Source organism: Ciconia boyciana, chromosome 4 (genome assembly GCF_034638445.1).
Source record: "Ciconia boyciana chromosome 4, ASM3463844v1, whole genome shotgun sequence".
NCBI lineage: Eukaryota > Metazoa > Chordata > Aves > Ciconiiformes > Ciconiidae > Ciconia > Ciconia boyciana.
The window spans coordinates 47,969,327-47,991,586 of record NC_132937.1 but is presented as its reverse complement, the minus strand read 5'-3'; the positions used below and the strand labels follow the sequence as shown (position 1 = coordinate 47,991,586).

General features: G+C 39.5%; 2 protein-coding genes across 6 annotated transcripts in view; one reads left to right on the top strand and one right to left on the bottom strand.

The window, feature by feature from the left end:
- JAK2 (Janus kinase 2) overlaps nt 1–17,275 on the bottom strand; it is a 94,358-nt gene extending 77,083 nt beyond the window's left edge. For 2 of the 5 annotated variants that reach the window (XM_072858729.1, XM_072858722.1), the window contains exons 1-2: nt 17,135–17,275; nt 16,298–16,419 (exon numbers count right to left, since the gene is read on the bottom strand). The gene's annotated coding sequence lies outside the window, so the exon portion shown is untranslated. Of the gene's footprint in view, nt 1–16,297; nt 16,420–16,949; nt 16,966–17,134 lie in introns of those variants that run through there. The other 3 variants (XM_072858726.1, XM_072858724.1, XM_072858725.1) reach the window with 3 other exon arrangements.
- LOC140651456 (uncharacterized) lies at nt 15,509–22,046 on the top strand. The gene is made up of 3 exons (XM_072860930.1): nt 15,509–15,625; nt 16,970–17,696; nt 18,840–22,046. The coding sequence occupies exons 1-3, from the start codon at nt 15,509–15,511 to the stop codon at nt 18,878–18,880; spliced, it is 885 nt and encodes a 294-aa protein (XP_072717031.1). The 3' UTR covers nt 18,881–22,046.
- Nucleotides 22,047–22,260: the final 214 nt, after the last annotated feature.

Here is a 22,260-nt window from a genome sequence, read left to right as displayed (position 1 = left end):
CTAAATCAAAGAATAAAACTGTCATTTATAAACATTTGTTGTCACCATTGAAGTTGTACCTATTTGACACAATCACTGAACTTGCTGGAGCAGCTTCTGACTCACAAAAGTCTGCGAAACAATTGCAAGACCTGCATGAGAAAGAAGGAACAATAACCCAAAATCCTACTCTTATGTAGGAACCTTGCTATGCAACAAAAACAAAGTGGCTGGTTCCGTTTTAAACTTTGTTTGGGCTAACATGATTTAATAATTATTTTTTTTTTCAAGCAGTGCTGACCAATCTTTACAATGACACAATCCCTTTCCTCAAACTTGAAGGATGTTTCATAGTACTCTACAATACACTGCGCTAGACTACATGAGAGAAACTCCTATTTTACTCCACGTAACATCAGTGACCAGCAAATTCAATCTGCAGATAGAAAAAAAAGTTAATGCAGAGACACAGACTGATTCCTGAAAATGCACAGTACCTTTCTGGATTCTACATAAAGGTAGAACAGGACACAAAAACACTTTTCGCCAGGACAGGTTGTGGGATGGTTACATCAGCCAGCAAGTAAGTACTCTCAATTTGACAATAAAATGAAATAATTTCAGAGAACCATTTTAATGAAGAAGACATGTTCCTAATTGTAAAATGTTTGGAGATTGAAGGATTTTCTTCCCTTTGCAACTACAATAAAGTATTTGTCTATCTCTGCGATCTGGTCTGCCCACAAATACAAGCAAAGACTATAACCTGCCTCGTGCTGTCCACTCTCTGCCCTCCTGCCCCTACCCCTCTGTTAGCTTTAGAAGGTTCAAGTGAAGCGTAAATTGGTATGGGAGTTTTCCCATACCCCTTCTCAACACTTAACTTACATTGCAAGAAAGATCTGGGACATGGAAGCTTGTTATACCAAGAACTTCAAGGCTTTAATAATAAACAACAGGACCTGCTACACAGAAATGTTCTCAAAATAACAAGTCCAGTGGGTGCTAAATGTACTGGTAGTTGCCTCCAAGAGGCTGTATCTTCTCTTCTATCTAGGAGAACAACCTTTTAATTACCTCAGCAATAACTCAGAAATCAACCTTAATTAAAAAAAAAATATACTCTTGCTACATAAAACCTGCTTAGATTTATTCAGCTACTAGCTGAGTCACATATTACTCAAATACTTTTGTTTATCATGTCCACATAGCTCGAAATGAAAATGGAGAAGCATTCAAATTAATTTTGTTGATTTCATAAGGCTTTGACTGAAAGCCCAAGCAGTGAAACAACATTTGAATCCTGACAGAAAAAAAATCAGAAATCAAATTAAACAAGCTGCAGTTCAGTCAAATTAAGGACTCTAACATGTTTGATTGTTGACTTGCTTTTTGCATAGTAATCTAATGCATTTTTCAATTTGAGTCTCAAAAGAGCTGGGTACTTTAAACTAGGCAAATATCAGAAGCTAGGTTTCTAGTGATAATACGGAATCTTTTGAATAGAGGTGTTTGGTTATTTTTAAATATATACGAACAAAAAACCATGATCCAGCTGCAGATCCTCTTTAAAGGCACTTGAAATTTGTCTGCTTCAAGGGCTGTAATCATATATGCAGTTATGATTGTTCTTTTGTTCTTAACATTTTATGAACTTTATTTTATATTGAATGCAATCAAATAACAGAATCAGGGCTTTGATGAAAGCCACCTATATGTATCTCCAAAACAGTATTTATTTGAATCAACTACTATAACAATACTATATATCTAGGTGCAAGGATCTTGTCAACTTAATGCCCACCCCTTATCACTGCAGCAGCAATACTAGAAATAAAATTATGACGAGTACAAACCTACTAGCCTGCAATTATCCTATTTGGCAATATAATTGTTCTTACCAGTATTCTATAGTAATTCAATTCTATACAACAGCACTTTCAATACATACAGCAGGGATGTAAAACAAAAAAAACCCACAAAAAACAAACACACACCCCCGTAACCCAACAAACAACTCCTCCACCACCAAAATCCCAATTTTCCTCATGCCCAATTTTATGAACTACCTCTGCTTCGTTGTGCTTTCCAACAGGCAAAGGTGAAGTGATTTAATTAAAAATTAACTCCTATTTCATAAAGTATCAGCAACTTGTAGTGAAACCTGCTATAAATCTCATTTCAGCTGGCATTAAAACAGTCTGTGATGTAACGTGCCCCACATGAGTCTTCTCTGTTCCCCACCTGCGTTACCCAGCTCCAGTTAATTCAGTTGTCCTTTGACTCAATCAAGCAGTGAAAACCCCATCTTGTGGACCCCTTCAGGACAGCTGCAGTAGCATGGCCTTACCTGTCTGCTAGGCCCCTGACATGGAAGAAAGTGTCAGTACTCAAAACTTCTAACCCCTTCTCTTTTTTTATCCCTCTCTCTCCTCAGTGCTTTCTGCTCAAGGACCTCGTTCCTCTTGTTTATAGGAAGTGTTGATAACAATGACACTAAGCTTCCACATACCTTCTCATCCCAGCCTTGCCAAACCTCTTCCCCTTAATGCTGTCTACCTCACCTTATTAGCAATTCTACTCTATAAGCAAACAAAAAGAGTAAACACTTGTGCTGTTGTTCTCCTTCATACTCTGCTTTTATGTGTTTGTGAGTAACTGACATATTGGATGGGAAACCTCTGCCACATCACTAACACAGGAGGTACAGCTGGACAGCCAAAGGCTTCACATGGCAGTGCCCAGATCCTGGTGAATGGACAACATGCTCATTGAAACAAGTATATTTTCCACTATGGCCAAAACAGCTGAAATGTCATTACATCTTTTTCCTTTTACAAATCCAGCTGTCCCATACATAGTTCAACTGTCTTCCTAGGGCTGCAGCTGCTCTCAAATCAGTCCTTTCTGTACTGCCTTTGCTCAGCTGCTGAGGACCCCCTTTACTGGCCCTTCATTTCATGAGCTTTTCTAATGTGGTAGCATGACTTAAACAAGTGACTAAATATTTCTCCCTTTACCACAAAAATGCAAATATATTGCCTATACTGGGCCTGCAAAACCTCAAAATACTTCTCAAGCTGAGCCTCCAATCCAGCAGTACTGTAATTATGCTGGCAGCTAAATCCCCTTCAACTTTTTCCTCCGGTTGTGTGTTCTTCCCTTCTCTTTTATGCATCATAATCCTCTCCCTGCTCTCAAAAAGACCAAAGGAAAAAAAGAAGGGAAAAAAGAGGGGGAAAAAAACGCCACACCCTCTTCTGTTCTTTCCACTTTAATCTATACCCCTGCTCTATTCTGTATTTTGTAAAAGTTCCGCACTTTAAATTCCTTTTCCTTTATTTATTTTGAGCATTCTCAATTTCCCATTTCCTCCTTCCTTTCCTAGCAGCAGGACTCCTCAAAGGAACCCATTCTGCCCCTTGGAGAGGTTTGGGATATTTTTCCCTTTCTGTAGAAGACGAAAAAGCCAGCTCTCCCTAGTATTTAGTTTCCTTATCACTCAAGGGCATACAAGTTGCTTTTGGAGTTGATAATCTGCAATGACTTCTTGAGTAACGGCTGTGAAGTCAGTAATTAGAAATAATTAATCTATTAAAAGTATAAATTATTGATCAGGCTATTTATATGACCACTGAACTTTACAAGACAGTATTACCTGCAAACAGGCTGCACTCAGAGACTGACTTCTAATGGGGGAACAAGTTAACTTAGAAATTTATGTAAACCCTAGAAATATAGAAAATATATCTAGAAAAAGGTTCTAGAAAACTCATTTTTATGCTATCATGGGTAGTGTTGCCAAATTTTTCTCACTCCTGCGCTGCAAATTAAACTTGATCATGGTATGGTAGAAATGAAGTAGATTACAGTGTTACTTTCATTAGTTCCAGCACTATTAGTGAGCTAAAAATCATATACTTTTTTCATCTTCCACTTTTTGTGTGAAAGAAACACACAATTGCAGAAGTCAAATAATGTGTTACTATTATTAAGCCTAGATATCATGCATTTGTTACAAATAAATTATCTGTCAAATAAATTATCTGTCAATTACTGTCAAGTAGTCTTGACAGTAAACATAATATTCTTTACTCAACCAGGATTTCCAGGTCACAAGGGCAAAAACAAAAAGACAAATTAACAAACTGACATTCCCACATACAGTCTGTGAAATCCACAGCTGAACTGCCATTTCTTTCATTACTTGTACACACCATTTAACACTTTAAGTATGGCTGTAATCATATAATAAGATTTGCTAAAGCCAGACTTTGTGTGAACTAGTCCAACAGTAGCATTTTGATGATCTACTTGCTAAACACTGAGAACACTTTTCAAATATTTTGAAACTAGCAGAAACAGTACCATTAGTAATAATACATTTGCAATGCTCTAACTGTATTTTGAAAGCATGTGAAATTTTCTAATCATGACCTAGATTAACTCCCACGTTCCATAAAACAGGGGCATGTTATAATTTTAAATACAGAGTGATAAATGCATATTTATGCATGCAATGATAGTCTGCTAAAGATTCCCTCCCATAAAAAACATCAGAATGGTATAACATTTTACTGTAGACATTGCATGTACAATTGTGTATTTATGAGTATAAAATTGTTTGAGTAATTTAAACAGTTCTAGTCTTATATAGCAATTCACTACCCATCACTAGGACTGTGATCTGATATTTCAATTATGCCTTCAAAAGGACCTCACCCATTACATAGATAAAAGGAAATAAAAGTATGTAGGAACAAACAGGAAAGGAGAGATCACGAATTAAGACTGCAAAACTAATCCTGTACACCATCTGTGACAGTAAAACAAAGATGTGATAAAACAAAAAGGTTTGTTAAACTTCTACTTTATTCCACTACACAGTCTAAATTAGGAAAGGACCACAATCTGAAATACGTATTTCTGCTCATTCCACTGTTAAGAAACTAAAAAGCTATTGGTGAAAAATAAGTAAGAAATGTGTGCATGCATGTGTGTTACATACAGCATTTGCTGGGGAAATAAATTCTAGTTTATTTTAGAGATAATTTTAGTTCAAATTATTAATTCTTTAATGCTCATATGTAGTCAGAGTATCTGGCCCTCAACCATGGTGAATCAAAAGTGAGCAAGACACTCGAACACAGCATGAACAACAGCCCCAAAAGCCTACCAGCATCAATCTTTTTTTAGATCAATTGTCTATACTGAGGTTGCAAAAGAAAATTTCCAAAGTATTATCACAAGAAAGGACTTCTCCATTCTCAACACATCAGCCTCACTGAAATTTGAAATTACACGGTACTTTCCAACAGCTATAACTGCTGGAATAATTAAATATGTACATTAACAGTTAAGGTTAAAAAGACATATACAAGGACTTGCACTGTCTGCATTTCCAGTACAGAACCACTCATCTACCCACACTTACTTTCACCTTTTTACCCATCTATGTCATCTGGGTTTTTTTTCCCCTCATTTGTAATACATTTTGACTTCCTCCCATTATCCCTGTATTTCAGACTAAACATCAGTTCTCGTCCAGTCTATTCCCAAGCCACCTGCCAGTCTCTCTTCCTTCCAGACAAATATCAATTCTTCTCATTCCCCAAAATAAATTCTAATCACAATACCACACCCTTGTCCACTGGGGCTAACAGAACTGAGTCTTCTCACAATCTATTTTTCACAAGCAATTTGTTTCTTCCACTAACAAATCAAAACTAATTTCCTCTTCAAAACCAGCAACAGTTCTCCAATTGAAAATCAATTTTCCAACCTCCCAGACAATTTTAATACAGTCTAGCCCAGCTTGCAAATATATTTGGCATATAGTTTCTGATCTTAACATTTATTTTATATAATGTGCTTTTTGGTTATTTTATTTTCTTCCCATTTTCCCATCCAGAGGTGCTCAAAGCTTGGCTGGGCAGTTTGATCTAGAAAATCTGAGGATGACAACGGATCCAGAAAGACAAAAGGTCATTTCACCAATGTAAATTGAAAAACGAAATACTTGGCTGGATCTGGGCCCTGAAGTTTGGTTCCAAGTAGGTCAGACCTTGACTACTGTCAAGATCAGAAAGCGATCTTAAAACCTACTTGACTCTGAGAACAACAGCACAACTAATGGCTCTTTTATTAATGGGACTGAAGGAAGGAATGTAAGAAAGCAACAAAGCCACAATAGGAGAGATGTGACTGAACATGACAGAAAAGTTCTGAAAAAGAAGAGTAAAGAGATGGTAAGAAGGTAAAGAACAGAGAGGCATCTGGAGGGATGAAGAGACAAAGCTGTTTACATACTTGCTCCCTCCTTACTTTAAGCCATTTTGTTTCCAGAATCCTATTGAGTTCCTGCTTCTGCCTGTAAATTCACCTCCTGCTTCACTACTGCGAGGAAGGAAAGCAACAATATTTTTACTGTTGTGGGAAAAGAAGAAAATTCCTTTTCTTACAGTACAGGAAACATAACCATTCAGAAGCAGTAAGGATATATTATGCTCTCCCCACAGTGTCTTTGACTAAGACTCTTTTTTTATTTGTAGGTTCAAAATAGTTATCTTGTGTGTGATGCAATGTCATTCCTGTTAGAAAGTCCACTTCTACAATCTTAAAACACTTTAATTTTTTCTACCATCTGCTGTGTAAACTTACCAAATGAGTCTACAAGTCCACTTAACTCTGTTGCTGAATCTTCCATGTTTTTGCCAGGGAGGCTTTTATATTGTTCTTGTTCCCTTAGTCAATCTTCTCCTTAATGTGTTACCAGGGAGGATGATTTCCCATCTTATTTCCCTGACAGCAGAGAGATGTTCATCAGTTTTGTCTGCTTTGTTTCTTTCTCTAAAGGCTCAGCAAGTAACTGGAAATTATGTCAAGAGGAGAAAGATACTGCACCAAACAATAGGTAGGTATTCTAAATTCATTGTAATGGATTATAACAAATAAACTATTAGATGATAATTTATATTTGCTTTTGAACCAGAAATAAGCAAAGATAGTTTCAACTAATAACACCACAGAGGTAATAACATGCATGCTTACTGCTTCTGAACAGATATATTTCTCAAATAGAGGAAAAGAATTAAGACAAAGATACTTTGCTTAACAGTTTGAGATTTCTAAATAAATCTTTCTTTCCCCTTTTGAGCTAATCTTAAATAACCAAGAAAACAGCTTAATATTTTAGCTGATCTTAATTTGATAATAGAGGCAGCAACATCAAATTTAAAAATCAATATAAAACAAAAAGAACTGGAAACAGAAGGCAAGTGTTCTAACTTTACATACATAATTAGTGTCTCAAGTACAAGAGTAAATCTCAGTAAGAAATAATTTTAGGAATAAATAATATCAATAGTACAAGCTCTTATTAAACAAATTTAGATATCATTAAATGATGCAAAAAATGGCATACTGATTCATCATACATTTATATTCCTCAAGGGAAGAAATTTACATTCCACAGTTAACGTTATGAGTAAGCAAAGAGGTTAAAGAGCAACTGTTAAGAAATGCAAATATTAAAACTAACTTGACTTGTGAATTCATACTCAAGAATCCAGCTCGATAAAAGAACCAAATCCCACCAGCCTACCCTTGTAACTACATCTAGAAGACATTCCAGCAAAACAGAATGCATTGGTCTCAACTGGTTGAAGTTTAATGACTTGACAAAAACAGAAGGCCGTAATACTCCAAAAGTTCCAGTTGGTTTAACAGTCCACAATCTTACAGAACCAAAGGGAATTAAAAACAAAAAAACCCAACCAAATATAAATATATGTATCACATGCATATCAACTATGTGTAACTAAGTACTTAGCAATCTGAGGGCAAGACAGATTAATTTATTCAAGTTAATTCAAAATTGCTTCTTTAAGTTATGATTGAAATTGAAGAGAACATTTAATATAAATCACTTGTTTTGCACATTTATTTTTTAAGCTGTTGTTCCGCACATTTAATCAGTGAAGCCATCAAATAGTTCTTTGTACTAAATTATTTTTAATTAAACAAGACATATTATGTTGCATTTTTATGTAAGAAGTGATAGAACTTAATGTGTTCTATCTAGACTTTGAGTTTTAATTTATTACATTATGCTAACAAGCACATTGGCTATGGTTTTCAAGACAGTAATTTTTAACTTATTTTTGGCATCTTACATTTAGAAAACTGAAATGTAACAAAAACATATATAAAACTAAAGAAAAAATCTACAGTTGACATTATTAAATACAACACTTCTAAAGAAATGCTACATAACCAAATAAATTTATCAAAACACATTTTACATTTCAAACTGAGCAGTTCATTAAAGAAGGCAAGCACTATAATTATATGAACTGAACAGATTGTTTCTGGTCACAATGTCCTTCAAGGGTTTAAAACCAATGTATCTCACCATCTTATGGTTGGTTTTGTACATAAACTGGGAGAGGAAAATGTTCCCAGTTTGGTTATTGAAAAGTCTCTGACTGCCTACTGTCCTGGCTTTTCTTTAGAACTTTGCCAATATTCAGATCTTACTTGAATTTGAAATCCTGCATCCAGGCCCTATCCCATCCCCTCAATACAGAAAACACACTGACAAACAGGAACAACTTCGCAGCAGAGGCCACCAAACATAGCTGGGGACTGTAGCACAGACCCTGTGAGGACAGAGGGGGGGAGCAGGGCCTGTTCACCTGGAGAAAAGACGACTTTGGGGGAACCAAACAGCAGCCCCCAGTACCAACAAGGAGGTTATGCAGAAGACAGAGCCAGGCTCTTTACAGGACAAGAGACAACAGGCCTAAGCTGAAACACAAGCGGTTCAGAGAGGATATAAGGAGAAGGTTTGTCATCCTGAGGTCAGCCCGGCAGTGGATGTGTTGTCTCCATCCTTGGAGGCTTTTACAACCTGACCGGATACAGCCTTGATACCCGTTCTGACCTCGTTCCTGACCCTGCTTTTGGCAGGAGTTTGGAGCAGAAACGTACTGAGGTCCCCTCCCCACTAAATTATTCTGTGATTCTGTGAATACAGTATCTCTATTTAATCAAAAGTTACATTATGTGACTAAATTTAGGCCTTAGCAGAATTGTAATAACAACCTCCAAATAGTTTTCTTTAAAACAAGCAGTAATTTAAAGAAATCCTTTTCATCTATATTAACCGCCTGTCCAAGATCAGGCATGATATGCTCTTGCTTTCCTTCTGCATGTGCCCTTAGCGTGAAAAAGAGTCCACCACTTTTCCTGGCTCCACATATATTTAACTTATTATTTTAACAGTATGATAAAGGGCACTGGAGGTGACTTCCCCTTAGGCATTCTCCATCAGAAATATTTCAGCTACATTGTGGCAAGTCAAAACAATACTGGGTTTCTTAGCCAAGATAGACTTAAGATGTGGGAGAAGGAGAAAAGTAGTTTGACACATTAACACAAAGCACCATGTGCCCTACATGCTGTTTAAAGTAAAGCTTTTCCATATTTCCAGAAATGCCTTCAAGTAATCTAAACATAAAGCTGCTCAAAGATATTTCACAGAAGTTGGTAGAGCAGTCCACAAGGCTACTGCAGGAATAAGAAACTAGACAGACAATGCCTTCTAGCATATTATGGCATCTGGTTAACTTGCTGTAACATCAGGTAGTGACAAACTTCAAATTTCCTTCTAAAAACTCTGACTGTAAAAAATGTTATTTCACCACCTTGCACAGTCTTCTAATCACAGCATAATACCTTAAATGATTAAAAGAGACACCATGTATTATCAACTTACCCAAAAATTTTTACCTCAGGTTCAAGAGTTCCAAAAAATTATGTGTCAAAACTCACAGAACCACCATAAAATTGACAAATATTACAATCTTTTTTACAAAACAAAGTAAAACCATTTTAACATTCTAAAGTTAGTTTAAAACTCAGTTTTGTGAGTTCACAGGCAAAAATATTGATAGGCTATCAGCCTGAGCAAGTGGCAGAGCTCTTGGAAAACAGACTTGGAAAAGTACCAAAGCCCAAGAAAATTATGGTATAAGTCTGCTGCAGTCGAAAGATATCCTTCTAAACATTGTTAATATACCTGAACCAGCTTGGGTAGCAAAAGAAATGTGAAATTTTCAGTGTCCTGTGCAATTTACACTGCTCTAGCTTCCAGCTGCTGAAATATGAGCTAGTTCAGGTACATCCATGTGTCTTACAATCACACATGCAATTATATTGCAGACGCAGCTTCAAATTGATTTGGTTCTAACTTATACTGGTGTAATCTCATTAACCTCAACCAAATAAACCTCCTGGTTTATTTATTCTTCACTTTGACCTGAGTCTATTTCATCACACTGCTTTTAGGTCTGCCAACGCATACCAATGAAAAGTGAAGATTCCAGCTCATTTTTTATATCCACCTTGCACAGGGCCTGTAAGTCCTAACAGTTTTGCATTTTTGTTATCACAAACTCAAGTCTAACATGCTTCTTCCTAACTTCTGCAAGCATGCTTCCAAAATACTCACTGGAATTCAGTGCAACTCCATCATCCTTTCAATGCCCAAAACACCATTTTAGTGTGCTAGGCTCCAGTTTTAGGGATCAAAAGACTCACAGGAACAGAATGTTGTCATGTTAGCCAGCTACCTTGAAATCACCTTTAACTGAAGGCAGGTTAAGATAAAAGCAACCAGAAGTATTTATTCACAAACCCCCTGATAGACAGCATAGTTACAAAGGTTTATGAAGACCCAGGTATAAAGCAATTAAAAGATAACCATGCACCTATTTACACAGTTGTTAGAATAGTTCCAAAGTCTCAACCTTTTGGGAGCCAGCTGTTGGATTGACACATGCTTTATTGCCCACAGCTGCAGATCTGGGTCTTGTGCAATCCCATGTCCTCAGATTCCACTGGGAACCCAAAACTTCTTTTGTAGCTCAGTCCATCTTTGGGGTTATCCAGGATGTGGTTACACAACATTTTCTCTGGCACTGCAAGCCAGCTTAAGAAGTTATCCTGTCCATTCCCCTTCCCTCGTGCCACTTGTTCCAAAAGAGAAAAAAATAATTTTATTTCCACTTAGGTCACAGTTGTGATACAGTTTACAGCACAGCCCTACAAAGAGCTGTTGTGTTTACAAAACCGAGGGAGCAGCAAATTCCAGCGTTTGTGAGAGGCTGAGGAAAGAAACATCTCACGCACTAGGAACAGTTTAAGAGGACACTTAACACACATCATGAAACTACAATCTCTACCTTACTCTTAGATCTCTGGGACTTCATAGTTTATATTTCCTGACAGAAAGGCCAAAACTCTTTCTCTGCTTGGATTCCCACCCATTTTCTCCAGCTTTAGTAATTCTCCTGTCCCTTGGCCATCAGTTGCTAAGTAGGTAGAAGTCTGCTTTCTACTGCTCCAAAGTGCAAAACCTCAAGCTATCAAAATATAGAAAAAACAAAGGACTGTCACTGTTTCACTCAGTGCAGAAATCTGAAAACTATGCACAGCAGACAATTTGTCAATATAATAAAAATAAATCTGTTGCTTAAAAACTGCATATTAACACTGATCTTACTACACAGAACTAGGCATTCAAATCTCACACAACTCTAAAGAGTACAATCTTGTAGAACTGGCTTAAATCTGATTTCACAAGACAATAAAAACTGAAGACATTTCTATGTACATATTATTATATGGCGATAATATATTCCATATTAAAATAAAGCTTCTAGTGGTTCAAAAAAGAATCCAAAGAGAGAACCTGTACTGCCAGTGCTGCAAAGTACGGCAAAATAGTGTCAGGAATAAGATCACAAATGCCAGTTACAATTTCCAAAATCACTTTGTACAAGAAGCAGTTCTTTCCATGTGAGGTACATTTCATAGTGAGAGGAAATGTCTTTAGTAGTTTCATGAGAAATTTGAAAAACATGCAAGCTTTCAGGTTCACCAATCCTCTTGGCAGTCTTCATGCAACCTATAAAACGGAAATAGTTTGGCTTTGTGTTCAATTTTGATTCCTTCAACTATAAGGAAATGTTTTTAAAAGTTTCACTTAATTTGACTCCTTTTACTCCCTCAATTTTCTGAGGATAACATTTTGCCTTCTTTACCTTTGTAAATTATAGGACTGGAATAAGAATGGTTTTGATTCTGCTTGTCCCTGAGGGGATGCCCCCTCATACAGACCAGTTGCTACTTGGTCCCAACTCCTGATTTCCAAGCACAGAGGAGTACTCCTTCGTATAGATGGGATGCAACAAACACGTAAGCGGCTTTGTTTCCCCTCTGCATTTTGGCAACCTTTTGCTCCTTTGCTTCAGAGAGAAGTATAGAGAGAGCACTGGGAAATGCTGTCCCTTGCAAGTGTATTGTAGCTAACTCATGAACAACCATAATACAGTATTGCTACATTTTGCAGAACCAGCACCAAACGTTAAAGAATGTCAGAATTCACCACAACTGGGAAATGCTGCAAAAGAGAAGATTTTTGCTGGCTTATACTGCCTACTGTAGTATGCACTACACCAACTATACCACACATAACAGACTTATTTTTTTCTGAACATCATCCTCCAACATGAAAGCTGTATTTTTAAGAGCGTTTTGTCTTTATAACCTCAGAGCCTCCTATTTATTTGACTATCTTAATAGGTTTCCAAAGCACCTTTTTAACTCACAAATCCCCCTCTCTTATTAGGAATTAATGGTTGTTTTCCAATAGCCTTTGTCCTCGAATGCTCTTACATTAGTCTCGTAGTCAAGTTTTACCTGACATATTCAGTAAAACTCAGACACCACCTGCGGCCCTATCTCTATAACAGAATCCATGCAAGCAACCCCATAATTTCATGTTGAAGTTAACAGGGCTCCCAATCTAAATGCACTCGAACAACTGAGGCCTCTAAAAATTGTTTGAGAAATACAGGCACCAAATTTACTGTATATTTATATGTAGCAAGATTAGACATTTAAAAATTAAAGTTTTTTTTACTTTAAAAATCTCTCACAGGGCTGGAAACCCACGCTGTAGCACAACACATTGAACAATGATTAACATTTTGCTCATAACTACAAAATCCTAGTAGTAATCTCAATACCTAATACCAGCTCTATTTCCTAGGCCTGGCATCGAATATATTCTTCAGCTTACTAGAAAGTATTGAACAGCAACCTAAAAACAACTTTGGTGATAACTGGTTAACATGAGACTCGAGCAGGATCAAAATTAAGAGCTATCCAAGCGAAAAAACAGAAGACAGATAACATTGATGTCAACAAATACAAAGTAATAAACTCCTGAACGAATAACTTAACAGCTATTCCCACATGGCACTGAATTTTAAGCCAAATGTAAGCAGATAAACAAAATAACCATGCACAGGATGTGCAGCTCAACAGAATCTCTGCTTAACACAGGCACACACAAGATAAGAAACAAAGTATTCCAATGAACAAAGAATGGGATCAAAAACATTCTCATTCCACCTGGAATATTGTCTTTTGTGACATCAAACAAAACACAGAAAACCAGAATCAATTCATAGATTTATCTGAGCTATGGACAAATACTAAAGATACTAGGAAAAAAAAACCAAAAAAAAACAGAAGAAAGCCCAGAAGAAGGGACAGAGGTATGGAAAAATCAAAACATCAAGAGCTAATGCCTCTCTTCCTAATAAAAGGAAATGTTCAACCATGATTAAAAAGCAATCTACTAACAACAAAAGGAACTGTGTAGTACTACTGGGGAAGTCACTGTCAAAGACACAGATGCAGAGACAACTCACATCATAAAAGGACAATGCTTGTATTGATTTTAAATCAATAGTTGGCTGCACCACATTAGATTTTTTTTTCTCTATAAGTCAGATTTAAATATTCATGTTTGACTGTGTGATACAGTGATTGCATAACCAAAATTAGATGGACAATTATCTTCCAGGCAAGTCATTCTACTTGCCTACTCAAGTACCACCTAGATTTTCCTCCACAGAACATTGCTTTCTAGTACAGGTCAACAGGACAGAAAGCAAGCTAGGCATTACTTTTAAAGATCAAATCAGCTGTACCTCAATGCCCACAATAACACAAGGAGATTATATCATTGTCCATGTGAATCAGATCTCTCTGCATTCAGTACTGCATAACCCAAGGAGCTTAGCACTGGAGTGAGGCATCACCATTTTTCTTTCAGCATCTCACAGGTTGCAAGTGACAGCGACAAGATACCTTACACTTGTATCTTGTAGCTCTCACTGTACTGCAAGGCGTATAACCCATTTAAGTGAGAGATATAATGTACCCTCTAGATCAACACAGCATGCAACAGAAAGCAGCTATTTGTATGTAGCAAATAAAACTGATTATAGTTCTTCCAGCAGAACTACTATAAAGAAGCTTCATTGGATATACACATTTTTGTTTTTCAAGTCTCCATAAAGACCGATCTACCTCATGGAATAATCAGAAATTAAAAAAAGCTCCTCATTTACCTTCTGATAAAGAAATCATATCTGAAACAAGTTACAGAAATACAAATCCACACATGAGCTCAAATGTTGACTCAGATCTTGCTAGTCTTACTCATATTAGTCATCTTACTGGGCTCATGCTGAGAACGCTGTGGGTGGACATATGAATTCATACGGAACCCATTGAAATCAGTGGACAGCTACGGTCAGAGGCTTTGAAACAGCAGTTCTATTAAATTAAATGGAAAAAATATAACTGTATTACCTAATAACAGTGTTAATATTTGCATACAAGCCTAGGTAAAAAGAAGGGGGGGGCGGAGGGCTTATAACAGAAATGCTAGCCTATAATAGCATAGGATAATTCAGGTTGAAAGGCACCTCAGGAGGTCATCTAGTTCAACCTCCTAGTCAAAGCTCCAGTTATTTTTATTAAAATGCCATGAGATTTTGGTTGCCTTCTTCCACATTGGTTGTTTTTTCAAAACACCATTAAAACAAATATTGTTTTAATTATTGCATGTTTAATTATGTTAATCTGCTTTTTAATGATAGTTTTGTAACTTTTGATAGTAGTTCCCTTTTATCCAGAACTAACACCATTTACTTCATGTATCTGTTTAATATTACTGTATTTCTGAATCTTGTTTATTTCCCTCTTAAGGTTCTTTCAGCCGAGATGCTAGATTATTTCCTGTAACTGCAAGCATCATCACTTAGCTTTTTGTTTACATAAGGTCATACTGTAAAAATGCCCCAGAGCCAAGACAGACAGACCAATGGCAAAAATGGCAACCCTGTTCAGTAACTGCTTTTCTTACAACTTCAGCAAGAAGATGCCATTGCTGGTACAAGATGGCAGTGACATTCACTTTAGTAGTATTCTGTGGTCATGCATAACATTAACTCCACATAGTTTGGAAATGGTTATTCTACAGAGATTTCAACTTTGTTTTTTATTAGCCCAATCAGCACTCTTAACAGCTACATGTGAGAAGCAGCAGCATTCTTCTTTCATTTTCCATTCTGCAGTTCCAGTCAATCTGATTTGATCAACAAGAATGTCGAACTATTTTCTGCATTCTGTAAACTTCTTGCTCATTAAAAATTCCCCTCCCAGCAGCAAACACTACTTCCCTGTGTTGTTGTCGTTGGCACTTATGGAAATTAAAAACTCAGTAAATAGCTCAGATTTAAGGCTTCTCTGGAAAGCACACCACTGCTCAAAATCCCTATCATTTCACACTGTAATACTGACGTTGTTTACTACAAAATTGTCCATTTACACCACTGAAGTCACTTGGGACTCATCCTCATCAAGCAGAAGACAGTGATGGCTACCGTGTTCCCACTGAATCCTCAATTTACTGTCACCAACCCTAAGCAGAGAAGATAAACGGACATACCCAAGGAACATCACTACAATATTACTCCCATATCAATTACTAGGAAGACGGGGGGGGGGAAGTTAATCCATATAACTGATCCAAACTATCCTTTTTAACAGTGCACATAACTGCTCTACAATCTCCTGTCAATATTGATTCTCCATAAAATACAAGCTTTAAAAATATTTCTCTCACCTAAACTACATATATATTAAATTTGACTAACAACAGAACCAGTGGCGAAGTAGATGATAAATTGGAAAGCTGTACAGGGCTAAGAGTCAGAAACACTGACCATTAAGCAACTAATCTCAAGTGCAAAATCACATTCGAAACTGTAAGTAGCCATCACAATCTTACCGATTATGTTTCCCTCTGCCCAACAACCAAAAAGAGCACAGTCTATGTCTCTCTGGCAACAAATAATTTACGAACAACCAAAGCAAGGTGTTATTTTCTCACCTGTCACAGACTGCAGAGGTGAGAAGGGGAAATCTGAAGACAAAGCCAATCAGGTTCTAATTAGACTTCAGTTGCACAAAAAAAAAAAAAAACCCTGAATAAGTTTTATCCGCAATTCTTTTCTAAAAGAAAAAAAAAATCTCTTGTGAAAATAAATGAAATTCATTAATTCATAACCCACATCTAGGGAAACATTTCCCCACCCAGAAGCAAATTCAATACAGACATACGGAGAAAAGCCACAGATGCTTCTGTGACTGTTTGCCCTGCTCCTGCAATGAGACTATTTTTTTTTTTCACGGCACAAGTAAGTACTCTCGAGGAAGTTCTCCAGCAAAATGCACCACCTCCACTGAGGTGCGGCAGCCAGAAGAGGGACGGCGGACTTCCAGGTCCCCCACGGGCCAGCCTCCCGGCAGCGCCGCTGACGCGGGGGGGGGACACAACAGTGACCGGCACACGCACCGCCAGACAAGAAGGGCCTCCTTCCGTGCCGACCGAGAGCCCTTCTGCCCCTCTCCCTCCCCAGGTAGGGCCTGAGGGCCGGCTGTCCCGCCGAACGCCGCCCGCCGCCCCCCGCGGGGCCCCGCCGCCGCGTTGCCTAGCGCCAGCCCCGCCGCGCACCCCCGCCCTCTCGGCCCCCCGCACTCACGCGCCGCGGGGTGCGGGCAGGGGCAGCCGCCACACGCGGCTCTCGGTCCGGCCGGCGGAGCCCGCCGTCAGCGGGACGGGACGCGGGACACGCCGAGGTGCAACCGCCACCCCGCTCCCCCGCCTACCCCCGCCGGCCGCGGCGGCCAGCGGGCAACGGCCGCCGGGCGGCGCTGCCCCACTCACCCCGCCGGCGGCTGGGCAGACCGGCGCGCGCAGGCAGCTTCCCCCGCGGCGCCCGCTCTCTCTCCATGCACGGCGCCGGGGGACGCGGCGGCGGCAACGGCAGCGGCGGCGGCGGCAACGGCAGCGGCAGCGGCGCGCCGAGCCGCGCTCTGCCCGCTGCCTCCGCGCGGCCGCCCCGCCCTCCCGCGCGGGGGAGCGGAGGGGGAGGGGCGGGGCAGCCGCCCTCTGGCTGGGCGGGACGCGAGCCGCAAGGCTCCCGCCGCCTGCGTCATCACGCAGCTGCTAGGCGACGCGCGGGGCGGGGCGCCGGCCGGGCCTCGGCGCGGCGGAGCTGGGCGCCCCCCTCCGCTCCCCCGCCGGAAGGGCGCCGCCGCTCGCGGGGCAGATCCCTCCCTCGGCGGGCCCCCGCGGCGGCCGCCGCTGCGGCGGGACGGCACTGGCCTCGGGCAGGCCGTGCTGGCGGGCGGCCGTCAGCCCCGTCGGCTGCCGGCAGCGCGGCCAGCGCAGGGCCAGCACAGAGCCAGCACAGAGCAGCTGGCCCGTGGAGACGGCAGCCTGCCTGGTAGGCGCTGGAGAGGGCACCAGGGCTGCGTCAGTGCGGGAAGGGGGACCTCCTGTGCAGGCGGGTGCTGCTTCCTGCCCCGCTCCCCGCCCTCCGGTCCCTTGGGGAACAAGGGCTTCTTGTTTCTCGCAAGTTTCCGTCTGCCCTCGCCAGTGGGAGCCGCTGTGAGGTAAAAACCGAAGTGAGGCAAAGGGCCTCGGACCGGCGAGCGCAAGTCTGAGGGACAGACCTTGCCTTGTTCAGCCGTGGTAAACAAAAGCGGTGCATCGTTGCTGTGGTCTCGCTGCACAGTAGTGTGTGTGTTAGCTGGGCCAAAGGAAAAACGCACGGGTTCTTTTTAAGCAATGCGTGTGTGTGCCGGTTCGTCCCAGCTCCCAGGATTTATTGCACAGTTCCGACCTCGCAAATGTACACTTTTCAGTAACTTCTTACATGATGAGTTTGTTCCGAATTTTCTTGTCCATGCCAAGTAAGCATGCTTCATCTGAGAGCTCTGGAACTAGGTTGTCTGTTGCAGACGAGCAAGAAGAGGAAGAGCTTGATGGCTGACCTGAAAAGATGGCGAGTTAAGGAAAGAACACCAGAGTCAGAGGACTTGACCTACAAATACGTACTTGTGAAGTCTTTATCTGGCAGACAACGGAAGAACAGAAGTTGGGACAGGGAAGAACTAAAAAGCCTTGTAAAAGTTTGATAGATGATGAGTCTCAAAACTACCAGCAGGCTCGTGCTCATAACTTTCAGTGATCTCAAAGCAAGCTGTTAACCGTCAGCTAACCATTTGGTGCTGTCAGTATAATACCATTCTTTAAGGACAAGCTTATCACTGTCATTTCTACAGTGTTATATGTGGTTTTTTTACTCTATGTGCAGAAGAAAAGAGTATGCCCATGTCATATAACATCATCTTACAGAAAACAAAATCGAGGCCAATTGAACTAGAATTTAACTCCGTGTGTACATTGCCTTGCGTATTTTGTTTCCCTGAACGTGCAGTTTAAAGGACACTTGGTGATTTTGAAATAAGGTCAATTACACCATGTTTTCTTCTAGTATATCTAGTCCCTAATCTCACTGAAAGTTTCTGTGGTATTACATCCTCTAATAATTTGCTTTTCATTTTTAATGTCTCTCTCTTTCCAGGCTGCAATGTGGAAAACTCACACAAGCATGTACTGCAGTGACACTGAAAACTTCTGGCAAACAGGGAGAGGAAACAAACTGCAAAATAAAAATGTTCTGATGCCTCCCAAATATAATCACCTAATATACCACTGGTATCCAGAACGCTTAGAAGACTACAAGAGTCACGTACTGTGTTGGTTGCGCTCGCTGCATATCTAAGACTCTGCTCATCAAGATCTCTGTCGACAGAACCCTGCAAATGCAAAGAATTCTACTGAAATAGATGGGAAATCCTTATATTACTAAGTTTCAACATTTTGTCAGGGTCAGGTCTAGTTGCACCTGCAAAACTTGCCAAACTCTTGACTGATAAAGCACACCATCAGTTGACGAGATTGCGAAAGTCCACTCTACGTTACGACTCCAGACTTTACAGCTTATCTGATGATACCAGATATTTTGACTTTTGTTTGTCTTCCGTTATAATTAAACACATTTTAGCATAGTATAGCAAGAAACACTATTGTCCTATGAAATACCCTTTTTCACTAGTCTGTTCAGCATTGTTCATTACTTTCAACAGTGTTCCTGCTACTCTGTTAATTTTTAACAAGTCCTTTCAAAGGCATCTGCACCCAAAAACTGTCAGCATCTCAGATTTGCATCTTATTACCATGTAAACATCCCCCTTTCATTTTTCTTTGCTAAATGACCATACACAGTTGCCATACATTTGCATGTTAATACACTTGGGTAGAAGTGTCAGCCTGTGACACGTGGGAACTTAAAAGGATTGAAGTCTCATTAATCTACATCCTGTTTACACATTTCATTTCACATATTCACACTGTGTCAAGCACAAATATGTGTAGGGTGTAGTAACACAGGCATAACCACAGAATCCTAAATTAAACGAGGATGTAAAACACTAAACTTAGTAAACATACTCCCAAATAATGGACAAAAATACCACTAATTATACACAAAACGTGACTTTTAAAACTGTTGTAACAATTTTCCTTCAGAGTTATTTTGCTTTTCAAAGCAGGTTACAAAACTTGCCGTCTTTGCAAAAGGCTTAGTTTTACCTTCTTGATCAATTCTGTGTTCCAAATTGTAGGATTAGCATACAGACCAGGAAATAGATTTTGTTTCATTTTCATTTTCAAACGGGTAAAAATTATAGAAGCAGTTTTGTTGTAATTACTTCAAAACTTCTCATACTTGGATTTAGATTTATCATTTTCAGCTGGAAATAAAATCAAAGCACATTCTGTGTTCAGGGTGGGAGGGATTATTTGCAAAACCTTCACGAATTAGAACAAATTAGAACAAGTTACTCATTTAAGTCAAATCTGTGAAGTCAGGCAGTCTGCGTGTATTTCACTTTGACTTTTGGAATAGGATGTAAGATTCTTCATGTTTAAAGATAAGTACGTATGTTGTAATAGTTTTTCTCCTTCTCTTTGTGTAGGCCCAGCCTTAGAGAAAAACGTATTTCAGTTTAAAAAACATGCCTTTTCTTTAAATACATGGCACAAAGAACACTCTTGAAGGAAACTTTTTCATTATTTATAGTCATTCTCTGAAACCTCTTTCCTTGAGTCATATGAGTGAATACCTCCTCCCTGGAGGAGAAAAGAGGAACAAGCACCTGTAAATACAGGTTTGCATATGATTCAGCTCCCAAAAGGACACGCTTCTGATTCATCCACTTTGGAAAAAAAAACCTAGGAAAAAAGCCATTTCTTGGCTTTGAGGATCCCAATGGTAAGTGTAAGTTTGTCCCCTTCTAGACATTCACTTGATAACTGTTCCTCAGAGAGACAGTAGCGAGCACCTAAAAAAACGCCATAATGCATTTCTGCAAAGTCTGCTTTTGGAGCATATACCTAAGAACGCAAAATGTGCTTCCCCAGACACTGAATTCTACCCTGAACACTGCTCCTGGTGGAAGATGCACTTCTTTGACCCTACCTTCTGTAACAGCCCCCTGTGTTCTTGATCAGGTACAAAATGCTGCATCATACAACAAACCCAGAGGAAAAATAATACTAATAAAAAAATTAAAACAACAAAAAAACCCACAGAAAATAACCCATAAGAACCTGCATCAGTTCAATTGCTGAGCAACTGAAAAGCACTCAGACACTACAGTGACTAACACAGTACAAGGGCTTCTATAAAACAGAGAGGAATAAAAGCAGATAATGCTCCCCCCTCCTCTGTATCCATAACTGCCCTGTTTCCCTTCCATAGCATTCTCCAGGGGCCTGGTAAACTGACGCTTTCCAACAGCTCTCTGGGATCCCATCCAAGTGGTACAAGGAGAAGACAGTGAAGAAGTCCGCTTTATAGCCTACAGGGATCAGGAACAGTGCTCTACCTGACAGATTCTTGGTTCGTATGATGGAGGTGCATGTGCCGGAGGTGCAGTGGCAATAAAACTTGGATTAAAAAAAGATGACATAGTGGTATTGCTGTATTGCTTACCTATATTGGTAGCATATACACAGATCAACCACATGTAGCGCATAAGATTTTCATCTGTATCTTTCAAATTGAGTTATTCTGGTTTTGTTGGTTTCAATAGTTTCTGATAGGTTTTCTGCAAATAGAGAAAGATTAAGTAATTTTTTAATTTACTCTTTAATGAAGCTGATTGCCTCATGTGAACAGTAATGCCTGCACCAATCTCCACACTGCCTGTGGTTCTATTAAATGTTCCAGGCCTTTGAACCCTCTCATCCAGGTGGCTCAGCACAGGTTGGTGTGGATCTGATCTGGAGATGGAGCGAATTCATTTCTTGACAAGTTAGTTGAGTCAGAACTGAGCAGCAGCATGGGATTTCCTTTTAAGGAACATGTGCCTTTCTCCTGTTGTAGGATAAAGGCTAGCATTCAGCCAACAGTTATGTAGCTGGAAAAAGCAGATTCTCCCTCCTTAACAAAATTTGCTAACAGAATGAAACAAACCAAAATTAATAAAACTGCAACCTGAGTTGAAGGAGAACCTTGAAGTGTAGACACTGGAAACCTCAGCCTGCAGTGTTTGCCAGTGGCTCTGCAGTCAAGACTGCTAGTGATTGCAATACAGATGCCTCGGGAGCCCATCAGTATAGGTCTCCATTGAGTTACACTTTATTTCCTAATCAAATTTTGCTTGCATAGGTTTTGTTTTGTTATGTTTTCCCCCAAGACTGTTTCATCTTTAGAGCAGGATATCCTCTGTGTTTAACTGGTGCCTAAACACAATGATATGTGATTTCGTATGGGTTTTGGTTATACTGTTACACAAACTGAATGTATTTATATTCATAATAATAAAAATAAATAATAAATTCATAATAATAAATTCATTAAAAATGACTTCATATAATTCATAATAATTATATTCATATAATTCATAATAAAGAGGAGCTAAAGTTGTGCCTTCCTG

Coding starts and splice junctions, on each gene's coding strand:
- LOC140651456 (XM_072860930.1), top strand. CDS start 15,509: ATGTCGAACTATTTTCTGCATTCTGTAAACTTCTTGCTCATTAAAAAT. Junction 15,626..16,969: donor TTATGGAAATTAAAAACTCA/GTAAATAGCTCA, acceptor GGGTGCGGGCAG/GGGCAGCCGCCACACGCGGC. Junction 17,697..18,839: donor TGGAGACGGCAGCCTGCCTG/GTAGGCGCTGGA, acceptor CTCTCTTTCCAG/GCTGCAATGTGGAAAACTCA.